An 11,775-nucleotide genomic window follows, 5' to 3' on the forward strand; every position below is an offset into this window, starting at 1 on the left:
TCTGATCTGTATTTAGATTTTACAAAATTTACACTTGACAAAATAGACTTACATACCTAAGTTCCTTACATAAAGTTCTCTGATAAATGAACTATTAGTTTTTAAACTTAAATAAAAATTCAGTTGTACTGGCTACATTTCAAGTGCTCCATAGCATATATGGCTAGTGGCTGCCATATTGGACAGTGGAGATACAGAAAAGTGGTTTGTCCAAGTGGGGTCCCCAGGCCTGCAGCACCAGCATCACCTGGGAACTTGCTCTTAGTGCAAATTCTCAGAGTCTACCCCAGTCCACAGAATCAGAAACTCTGGGGGTGGGGCCCAGCACTCTGTTTTAAGGAGTCCTTGAGGTGTTCTGATGCATGCTAAAACTTGAGAACCACTGGCTTAGAATACCATTAAATAAGACAGTGAAGGGGCCGAGCCCGTGGCACACTCGGGAGAGTGCGGCGCTGGGAGCGCAGCAGCGCTCCCGCTGTGGGTTCGGATCCTATATAGGGATGACCGGTGCGCTCACAGCGCTTGCTGGCTGAGCGCGGTGCGGCCGGTCTCAAAAAGGACAAAAAAAAAAAAAAAAAGACAGTGAAGAAATAGTTTTGATCACTTATTTACAGAATGCAAACTGAATACAAACCCTGCCCCGTTATATTTTGAAAGTATGGAACCAGAAAAACAAGAAACTGTTTGGATTTTTATTAATCCAGGTGCAGTAAACTGTCTCAATGGGATGTTTGGATTACTAGAAGGTAATCCTTGACTATCAGGACCGAACTCGGATGGCATTTTGTTTCACCTTACTTCCTGACACCAAGGTCCCAGGAAATGAGTGCTATCAACATGTATCAAGGCTGCCAGCACAAATCTAATGCTGATATACACATTATAATGAACTACATGTTCATCACTGCATGAAGTCATGGCCAGCAGAAAAAACAGCATCAGGCTGCGAAGGGTGTATTTGTTCATCATCTAAACTGTGAATGACTGTGGACCACACACCTGTTTATCCTTCGCCCCACCCACTTCTGTTTGGGCATTCTGCTCTTCAAAACTATTAATACCCAGACCCCCATAACCTCCAGTAGTCAAGGAAGCCCTCTTTCTGCTATTATAGTTTTAAGTCACTTCTGGAAGTTTATGTAACTTCAACACCAGACAGAGCTTTGTCTTGAACAGCTGGCATTTTGTGACTTTCTTCTCAGTGTTGTCCACGTACAAATTAGGATGTCTAACTGACTAGCTTGTTACTAAAAATTGTGTTTAAGAAGTCGGCTGCGGCAGGGTCAGCAACTAATAGTCCACCAAAACAAATGTCCTTCCTTCATAGAAGGGAATACCAGACCCCTGAAGTCAGAAATGGTCACATGGCTGTGTTCTCTCAGGGAATGTGAGTGGAGGACAAGGCAGGCAGAGGTCCTTCCTCCCTCCCTTTGATCAGAAGGCCATATCATTACAGAAGCCACATGGTAAAGATGGAGCTACAGTCAGTTATACGGTTTAAGTGATAGAAAGTTCCAGAAGACCAGTTCCTTGACTGACTTAGCCCAAGACAGGGCTGTCCTGCAATTTGGCTCACTCACTCGGATCCTTTGCTCTTTAAGCCTTTTTATTTTATTTCATTGTTGTAGTAACTTAATCTACCTTGGAGTATCACTTAATATCCTTCTGATTTTGCCAAAGAACTTGTATATTTTATTAAAAGTTTCAATAAAGATTCAGACCGTTTGCCACGAGAACTATGAAAGTATTAGAGCATAAATGTTATCTACAAATTTAAAATAATACACAAAAGTAAGCCAATGTGCCAGCTTGAATAACAGATAAAGTGATGTCATCTCTTTTCTTACCACCTAAAAGAGAACAAAAAGAACGGATTTTTTTAGATTTGTCTCGATTCCCTAAGAAGTGGTTGATGTATAAAAAGACCTTGGAGGCCAAATAAGGTATTTCAGAAATCAACTATAAAATGTTACTACTCGATTAGACCTTGTGCTGGAATGAACTGCATTTATAAGTTGGGGTTCAAGTCCCATATCACCTTTCCTCATGATGATGTTATATACCACTGGAGCTTGTCACCGCATGTGGTTAGTAATTAACTGCATTGCAATGACTTTTCAATATTCCCTACTGAGACAAAGAGCTGCTGCGCCCAATATAAATGTAACTATATTTACACATGCCATTTGAACTAATACCTGAATCGTTTGGCCAGCCAACTGGAAGACAAGGTGTTCAAAGCTCCCGATGGCTTAGATTCAGAAGCTCTTGTTGCTGAACACCTATGCAGAAAGGTCAGATCAGTAGTCATTCACCCACTTCATGCACTTACCAAGAAAGCCCATATAGGTTTATACAATTAGGCAGTTAACCCTCAGCTTGGTTCAGGTATGGACAACATGAGAAACAATCAAATGTAGTTAAAAAGTGACTTAGGCTTCCATTTTTATTCAACAGCAACTTTAGGCAGATATTTCTACTGATTTGACAAAGGTACTAGTGTTATGAGTTGAATTGCACCCCCCAAAAAAGAGATGATAAATTCCTAGCCCCCAGTACCTCCAAATGTGACCTTATTTGGAAATAGGTTCTTTGAAGAGGTAAAGTTAAGAAGAGGTCATTAGGGTGGGCCTACAGGACTTATAAAAAAGAAAAGTTCAGACAGACACACACACAGGGAGAATGCCTGAAGATGAAGGCAGAGATTGGGGTGATGTACCTGCAAGTCAAGCAAAACCAAAAACTGCCAGCAAACCATGAGAAGCTAGGAAAGAGACACGGAGCAGACTCTCTTTCCCAGCCCTCAGAATGAGCCAACCCTGCCCACACCTTGATCTCGGATTTTAGCCTACATATTGTGAAAGAACAAATTTCTGTTGTTTAAGACACCCAGTTTGTAGTATTTTCTTATGACAGCCACAGGAAACTAATACAACTAGAATCCAACTTTAATTCAGAATCAATTTTATTATATTCACCCCAACTCCTACAGCAAATATTTAAGATCAACAACTTAGTATGCAACAACGCTCAAAGTTATTGCATTTCCCACCTTAGAATTTAGGCTGGGTGTTATATTGAATGTTATATGTTATATTGAATGTTTTAAGACAGCTCCGTTGTAGCTAAGAGTCTCCTCTCACCCGGATTTGCTGGTGGGGCGGCTATCATGTTTGCAGCTGTGGTCCAGAGGATGTCTGTGCTGAATACAGAAATTTCCATGACACTGGACACAAGGCACCTGTAGCATCTCTTTCTTCTTACATCCCTCTTTTGAGCACCGGTATGTAAAAACCTGAAAAAGAGTTACTTCAGTATTTCAATAAGCAATTCTTTAATAGTCCCCCAATAAGACCATTCACATTTAAGCTAGAAACAGTTCTTAGCTACAGAGCATGAAGATGTCAGGGTTTCATTCAAACATCTTAGTGTCAGGTAAAGAGACAAACATTAATTAAGGAGACAGGCAAATTTTAACAAATGGTAAATACAAAGGCAGCATTTAAACTGGGGATTCATGTGAAGATGGACTGGCGGTGTCCCCAGAAAGACAAAAAAGAAAAAGACAACAGGGGAGCAGGGACACCTGGGAAGGAAGGAGGCCAAGCAAGGGTGTGACAAGTATAGCCCCAGACAGGGTAACTAGTTCTGAGGAGCTCTGGGGACAGTGGAGGTTGTCCCCATCAGGGACAAGGGAGCTAGAATATCTTTGTCCCCCACATCCACGAGTCATTGAGTTTTTTGGGAGGGGGAGCAGGTGATATAGATTTCCAGGCACCTCCAACACTTTGTGAATTTAAGAAGGTAAGTGAAGGGGGGGGAGAGTGTCCAGCAGCCTGAGGGCAGGCCTCTGGCAGAGACAGGCGTGGCCATCACGAGTAACCATGCAGCAGGAACATGTGCACCTGCAAAGTGCAGGAACACGGGGGTGCAAGCAGAACACCGAAAGTGTCTGCTACAGAGGCAGGAACAAAGTGAGCTAAGAGTACGAAGGAGGGCACACCTACACCAGGGGTAGGACAGGAGGGGGAAGGACCTAGGTGGCAATTCTGGGTTGAGCCAAGAATGAGGGGGACCTTGCCAGGTAGAGCTGCACTCTTGACGTCCAGAGGGCAGAGGGTCTGGGTGCACAGCAACAGTAGAGTAGAAATAAATAGGACTAAAAAGGGGGATTGGAGTAAGCTGCTATACAAAAGGATTTTCATGTGGTACTAAGGAATACAGATTTCACTCTGTCATGTTTGAGGTTGAAAACAGAAAGTAAAAGTTAACAGTCCAATGCTACTTTGCTTGCATAAAAAAGAAAAAAAAAACAGTTAACGGGCCTTCACATTTACTTATGGTAATGTAATTGTAAAGTATTTAATGTAACATATTGACTAAGATAGCTGACACCAACAGAACAGATCTATGACTAGAAACTGATTTAAGCTTGAAAAAGCCAATTCCCTAAAGAAAAGCTCTTTTTTTTTTTTTTTTTTGTCTTTTGTCTTTTTCCGTGTCCGGCAACGGATCGCAACCCTCAGTGTTGCCCCCGTACCGGACTGGGGACCGGCAACGGGATCGCAACCCTCAGTGTTGCCCCTGTACCGGACTGGGGACCGGCAACGGGATCGCAACCCTCGGGGTCGCTCCTGCGCCTCGCTCAGCCAGTAGCGGGAACCGGTCCGTATGTGGGATCCGAACCCTCGGGCGGGAGCGCCGCCGCGCTTCCCAAGCGGTGCACTTATCCAGTGCGCCACCGGGCCGGCCCGAAAAGCTCTTTAAAAATCCAAAAGTGTCCATATGCTTGTTCTAGAGAGCAACAGGACAAGAGAGGGACCCTGCATCTGAAAAAGCAACTAGCCTTAGAAAGAACAACCCAAATAGACCAGTAGGGCCCACAGGGAGTGCGAGTGGCAGAGCTGGTCCAGACCAGACCCAGGAAGCAGCCCTGGGGAAGGCTCTGAAACTGCAATCCCAGGGGAAAAGACAGACGGGGACATGCAATCTACAGAAGGCGAGCTGAAGCGAGTCTCCTCAGACGTCTGGTTAAGGAGGGAGATCTGAACACATGTATTGGTTCTGCCCCCTCCTGAAATACCACAGAAGTGACAGAAAAGAGATTTTCTGAAAAGGCATAAGCCCACAAGGGCAAAGAATAAAAAGAAAACAGCTACAAGATTTTAGAAACTAAAAAAACACATGGCAAATAGTAATGAATGTGTCAGGCAAGAGAAAGTCAAATTGTAAGCTCGTAGGAAAGTCAAGAAGTAACCCTATTTATGAAACAAAACCTCAAAACCTCAGAAATTGGTACTAAAAACTCAGGGTGGAGTGGGATTACCACAGGAGAAATGGCCACAAGTCTGTTTAAGAAAAAGACCCAAAGATCTCTACTCATCACCAGCAAAGACTGGTGCTTATGCTCTGGACAGGGCCAGACCGAAATTGCTGGCCTGGGGAGCACAGGAGTGGGCAGGAGTACCACCTCGAAGTCAGAAGGGGCCATGGAAGACAGTGACAAGTTCATGAGCTACAAAGATCTCAGGCTGCTCTTTTTGCCTGACTCCCAGAACTTGGAGCCAGAAGCGCGCGCTCCAGGCAGGAGGACAGAATGTCTTCTCTGGGAATCCAATTAGCCCAAAAGAAAGACCTAAAGACATGAACTTCAGGGGCTTTCTGAATGAGTGGGCCAGGCAGATGACCCACAGCAAAGACCAGAGTCCACTCTGCACTTAATGAGCAGCTACCTCCAGATCAGGCATGTGAGGAGGATGTTTACTGTGACACACAGAAAAGGCGAGTAAAGAAAAGCAACCTGGGGACAGACCTACAGGAAGGAGAGGAAACTTGTCCCAGGCTCTAGTGCCTGGGAGTACTAGGAATCTAGACAGAAGAGGGAATCTAGACAGGACAGAGAAATGAGCAGAAGAAGCCAAAGAAATGCAAGCGGACGTTCCAGAACCAAGGAAGGTCCAGTGTGCTCAGCACATAGAAGATCGACCTACACCAGAAATGTCTAATATGAAGCTTCCAACAAAAAGATACTCCAAGCTACTGGGAGAAGAACTGGTTCCACAGAGGACCAAGGACAGGATGGCTTGGGAATTCTCTAAACCAAGAGCAGACACGAGAAAATGAACCAATGCCTTCCAACATTCTAGGGATGATTTTAAAGCTAGGATGCTAAACCCAGGCAACTCATCAAGTAGAAGTGGAGAATAAAGACCTTGCGAAATGCATGATCTTGGTTTATCTCCCAGTCTCCCTCCCAGGAAGCAACCAAAGGATGTGCTTCCACCAAAATAAAGGAATGAACTAAGAAAAAGAAAAACACAGAATATGAGAAACTTGGTTCTATTTTAAGAGAAACACAGGAAACTCAGATCCATTGAAAGGCAAAGGGAATCTCCAGGCTATTGCCCTCAAGGTGACAAAGGCTTGGAACACCCATCCAAATGCACAGTCCAGCTCCACTGGGAAGATGGGCGCTGGGAAGAGAATGTGTGCATGAGTGTTAGAATGAGGGACAGGAGCTAAATTCTCAGCATATATTGTAAATAGGTAGTGCTTACAACAAAAGGGTTTACAAAACAAACTCAGGATGCAACAATACACACATTTGGAGAAAAAGTAGCTATCACAAACGAGACTGGCTAAAAGCTAAAGGCGGTTGCCTATGGGGAACAGAGGCCTGTTTTTCCCAACATGCTTTACTCCGATTGAAAACATATATAACTTTAATAAATGTACTGGCACTACCAAAACAAGAAAACTGAATGTCTGAGTTTTATATCCTCTTACATTTTCCTAAGAGCAGCTTAGAAAACAAATAGAAAACTACATTAATTTTCCATCTTAAGAGAAAAACTGATAAATTCCTGCAAAGAAAGAAGACTCACCCAGGACTCCTAATATTTAGAGAATATAACTAAAAGCTCATGCCATTCACAACATAGGAAAATGTCAATATATCATTAGGGTTTTACTTTGTACAAAAAGTATCAAGACCAATTTTTAGTTAGAAAATAGACCTTCCCCCCACCCCAAGGAAAAATCAATATTCACAGATCACAGAACTGACACAGAATCAGTCCTTACCTTCTCTTTATTCTTCCCAGGATGATATTTACAGTCTCTGTCAATGTGCTCACCAACCACCACATCTGGTATTTCTCCCTTTTTTATTGGGATGGGGATGTTACAAAGCGGGCATACCGGGACCTGAACATCCTAGAAATAAAAAACATAAGAGATATTTGAAATTTGCCAAAACTCACAAAAAGGTAGAATAGTACAGTGCACTTAAACCCAAATAGAGTACAAAAACTGATATTTTGACCACTCATGAGAAAAAGCACTGTTAGTATTATGGATTAACAGTAAGGCATCTCTGGAACTTCAGGGTAAGTTGCCTTAAGTGGAATCTAGTGGAATTTAAATATAACGGACTATCAACCAACCGTAGAAGTGACCCTAAAACTGAGCAAAAGGAAGCCAAAGAAGGAAGCTGGTAAAATCAGCCAAGGACCATATCAGGAAAGCGGGGCTGCCTGTTCAGCACTGTCCAGGTGGGAAGAGAACCCACCCAAATACCTCCAGAGTGCAGATGATAGAAGAAAACACTAACCATGAAGATCCCTCATGTCACTTCAATTGCCAACAGCCTCTCTGATCCTTTTGTGGCTTTTATATGCTGGGAGAGGGTCACTTATCAGTGGACAAGGGAGCACACACCGAGGCTGAGTTCTCAGGTACATAACAACCACTGCTGTTTCCAAGCCCAAGACTGTGGGGGCTCTGGAGGGAGTGACTGGAGTACCTGCAGCTGAATGCCCAAAATGGTTTAAAAAAACCTCTGAGCCCGAACAGGAACCAAGGGGGACAGTCAATGAAAAAACTGAGGTGGCAGCTGATATCAAATAGGTGGCAGGTAATCACAGAATTTAGATGGCAGGTAATCACAGAATTATAGGGGCCTATTGTCTGTGAGTTGTGCTGGAAGAGTCACCAAGTACTCCCTCAGTTGGCAAGTCTGCCAAATTAAGAAATAAAGCTTTACGAAATGATCTCTAGCCAAACTCCTCCCCGTGTAGGGACACGGGAAGATCCAGCTGACAAATAAACTGGATAGTTTGACCTAGTCATCAGTGCTTGGTAAATATGGTGAATGTGAGTCAGCCTCCCCTGCCCCACCACAATGATCTAGAAAAGACTGGAGGGTCAGACCCTGTCCAACACTGATCAAAGCATGCTAAGTCATCCACATTTCTAACTGCCACCACGGTGAAGTAGCAGAGTTCACTAATCTGTGGGCCACCCAGAAACAAGTGACTATGGGCTAGAAGCCATCTGAAAAGTCAATAACAAAAGACTTCAACCTTTGGACTTACGCAAGTGAGTTTTTGTGAAGTCACCTTTCTGTTTCTCTTGTGTACTACTTTAATCACTTAAATATGACATCAAGGCTGCAAAGTTACCCAAATATATATGCACCTTTAATACCCCTTTAATACCTTCCTGATTTGATTCCACACCAAGGATTAAAACACTTCTTTCACCCCATAAAGACATAGCTATATTTTTCCTTGGTGTAATGGATCAAAGGAACTAAGTATTTTAACATGTAAAAGTAAGCTTTGAAGGTTAGGTTACAACAAGAATATGATTCCACAAGTCTCTGAAAATAATATATCAGTTGCTTTAGGGGCTGGCAGGTTAGCTCAGTTGGTTAGAGTACAGTGTTATAACACCAAGGACAAGAGTTCCGATCCACATTAAAAAACAAAAACAAAACAGATATCAATTACTTCAGAGCTGTGCTGTCCAACAGAACTTTCTGCAATGGTACAAATGCTTCATATGTGCACTGTCCAATACAGTGGTCCTTGGCCACATGTGGTTATTAAACACTTGGAATGTGGCTACTGGACTTGAGTTAAATTCAGTAAGTTAAATAGCCATATGTGGCTAGTGTCTACTATATTGGACAGTGCAGCTTTAGACAATGAAGATTAGAACCTTCTGAACAAAGTAAGATGAATTACCTTCTTGAATGCAAAGGGACATTTATGTGCAGCATATGTATAATGATCTTTACAGAAATCTTGTTGACATACATCACATTTCAGTGGAAGAAAATCTAAAAAAAAAACCAGTAAAGTGTTTTAAAGACTAGAACAAAAGAATTATAGATTATGCTAGGCAGATATTTACCTATACTAAGTGCTTTGTGAGTATGAGACAAATATACCCTCAAGGTATTACACATGAGAAAGCAACTTTGGGGTCATGAATTTCATAATACCAAACAACATTTAAGAATCTATAAAGCTGTCTTTTCAAGAGAGATCCCATTTCATGTACTATCACAGGCATTTAAGCAGACTTGTATCCTCTTAATCCTGGCAGCCACCTAGTATCTGGCCTTGGGTGGATGCTAAATAACAATGTTGACCAGAACTTGCTCTTTATGCCAGCTTCCCAATATTGAGAACCCAGAAAGGCCAAGACACAGAGAGTTATCAGCTACTTAATATAACAGCCAATTCTCCCCAACAAAATACCATTGTCTATTCATATTCTCTTAAAATTGCTTACCTAGCTGCTTGCAAGTTTTTTCTGAACAATGCTTCCCCAAATCAGGAAACTCCATTATGAAAACAGTGTTCAAGATGGCAGAGTTAAATATCACCTAAAAGAATTAGAATAGTTAGGCAGAAAGCAATGACTGCCCTAATTTAGTCACCAGGATCTACAATTTACAGCTAATGAAAGTAAACACGCTCTTTAGGGAGCATTAAATGTCCAGGTCATCCTGGGCCCCTGCACAAGACGAAAGCACCACAAATTCTTGTTGTCTTTCAGCAAAGAGAAAAATGGGAGTTTTAACACAAATACCAGGTCTCAGTCATTCAGAAGCAACCCGATCAGGAAAGACAAATTGCTTTTTAGTCCTTTTAATTCCTAGTTTATGAAGCTCACCCCCAATTCAGGTTTTCACTAAACCATATTTCAATTCATACTGATAGGGGCTTCCCATGTTCAATTTACACAGCTGCCAGTGAATATTACAATCTTGGTAAATTTTAAGTCACAATTTCACCTATGGAATATGTTTGCTGACATGATCAAAACTTTGTTACTAGGTGTTAAATCACATTAGTTGAGTACACTACCCAGAGGAGATTTAACTCTGTCCCTTGCCTCTCTCTTTAATTCCCTTATGCATTGAGTATTACTTTGAACTTATTCCTTAATGACATCAGTCTGGAGTTGATAAGGCAGAGGCACAAGCAATTAACTCACCATGGAAGAGAGGTAGACAACTAGTGAAGCTACTGCACTTGAGAGAGAATTAAGGTCCGTAGCAGGGCTTGCAAGATCCCATCCGTGATCTGGCACCCACCAAACCTCTAGTCCCTCCCAGAATTCAGGTCCCCAGGGCCTTTTCCGGATCTTTCCATCAGCTTTCTTCGCTCTCCTGGAGCTCTCTCATAGGCTGTCCTCTATGCCTGGAATACTCCTGTCTCAACTAACATCTACTCACCCACTCAGGCCTCAGTTTAATATATCATTTTCTCAAAAAGGTCTTTATAAACACCCTCACCAGCCCCCATTTTAAGTTACACACACTCTACTTTTAAAGGATCCTATAATTTCTTTCCCAGCACTCATTCAGCTTTCAGCTCCACCGAGTGCGGGGACCGTGTGGGGTTTGTCCATCGTTTAAGAGAAGAACCTAGCACAGTGCACGACACAGAACAAGCGTTCCGAAATGACTGTTCAAGGAACTGACCAGAAACTGATGTCAATTCCGAAGATCTTGTTCTTAACAGCACAGCAGCGGTCTGAGGACGCCCGACCTTGGGGGATGCGGGGGTTACTCTGCTGTGACAATGACGCCTCGTCCGTACAAGCCGGGGACCGACAGAGAAGAAACACATGCAGCTGCGAGGCTGTCACTCTGCTGGAGGGCTTACGACCCCGTCTGCCTCGGCACTACGCCCCTTGCGCTCCTGGGCCGGCAGGAGGCTCGGACTTCGGGTAAACCAGACCCACTCCCGATCCCGTACCTGGCTCTTGTCAGGGATCCGAGCAGCCGAGTGGACCGGCGGAAGGCGGCGGACATGAAAAAATGAGTGTCCCTCTTCGTGGTCAGCCCCGGGGAGCGAAGCAGAGAGAACGACGACACCAGAACTCGTACGGCGCCCGAGGCCCACCCGCACCCACGGCAGAGAGCGGCATCATGCCGCCCAGTACCAGCGGCCATTTATTCAGTTTCCCCGTCCGTAGCCCGGGCATTCCTGGCGCGCCCCGATTACGTCACCCACAAGCTTGGCGATCTCTCCCTCGCCGCTGCTCATTGGGTCCGGCGCGTCCCGAAGACGTCACGGACACTCAGCCAATCCCGCCCCGCCTAGACCCCGTCGGCCCGCCCACTCCTAGCCCCTCCGCTTTCTTTCTCGAATAGTCCGGCGGCTTCGCGCAGGCGGCGCACGGGCCGTTGAGTCACTCTAGATCACGCTGAGTCACGCTGAGGCGGTTTCGCGCAGGCGCATCCGAGCGGTCGCGAGGCCCGGGCCCCTGAGTCAGGACGGGAGAGGCCGGGAGGCCGTGGGTGCACCCCGAGGTAGCCTGAGTCATGTGGCTTTATCGGTCTATGAGAGACGAAGCAGCCGGAATCCTGGGCTGGGCCGCGGCCGAGTGTCGTGGGAGAGTAAGCGGCCCCTCCTGGGGGCCGCTTGCCAGGCAGTGAGGGGCGACAGGGCCCTAGGGACAGCGGGCGCGCAG

The 11,775-nt window shown here is 44.5% G+C and overlaps 1 protein-coding gene across 3 annotated transcripts; it reads right to left on the bottom strand.

Moving 5' to 3' along the window:
* Positions 1–567: 567 nt before the first annotated feature.
* Positions 568–11,278, bottom strand: ZFAND2A (zinc finger, AN1-type domain 2A). 3 transcript variants are annotated; one of them, XM_008574242.1, is made up of 7 exons: positions 11,058–11,278; positions 9,583–9,676; positions 9,030–9,124; positions 7,084–7,215; positions 3,144–3,295; positions 2,199–2,282; positions 568–1,850 (listed from the first exon to the last, which is right to left on the bottom strand). In XM_008574242.1, exons 2-7 carry the CDS (start codon positions 9,635–9,637, stop codon positions 1,844–1,846), a joined length of 525 nt encoding a protein of 174 aa, XP_008572464.1. In that variant the 5' UTR covers positions 9,638–9,676; positions 11,058–11,278; the 3' UTR covers positions 568–1,843. The 3 variants fall into 3 exon arrangements, with proteins under 3 accessions (XP_008572464.1, XP_008572463.1, XP_008572465.1); XM_008574241.1 differs by lacking the exon at positions 11,058–11,278 and adding an exon at positions 10,781–11,047; XM_008574243.1 differs by lacking the exons at positions 568–1,850; positions 2,199–2,282; positions 11,058–11,278 and adding an exon at positions 10,781–11,044 and having other exon boundaries at positions 2,944–3,295.
* Between the last annotated feature and the right edge of the window lie 497 nt (positions 11,279–11,775).

The sequence above is a fragment of the Galeopterus variegatus genome, unplaced genomic scaffold, assembly GCF_000696425.1.
Source record: "Galeopterus variegatus unplaced genomic scaffold, G_variegatus-3.0.2 Scaffold1018, whole genome shotgun sequence".
Taxonomy (NCBI): domain Eukaryota; kingdom Metazoa; phylum Chordata; class Mammalia; order Dermoptera; family Cynocephalidae; genus Galeopterus; species Galeopterus variegatus.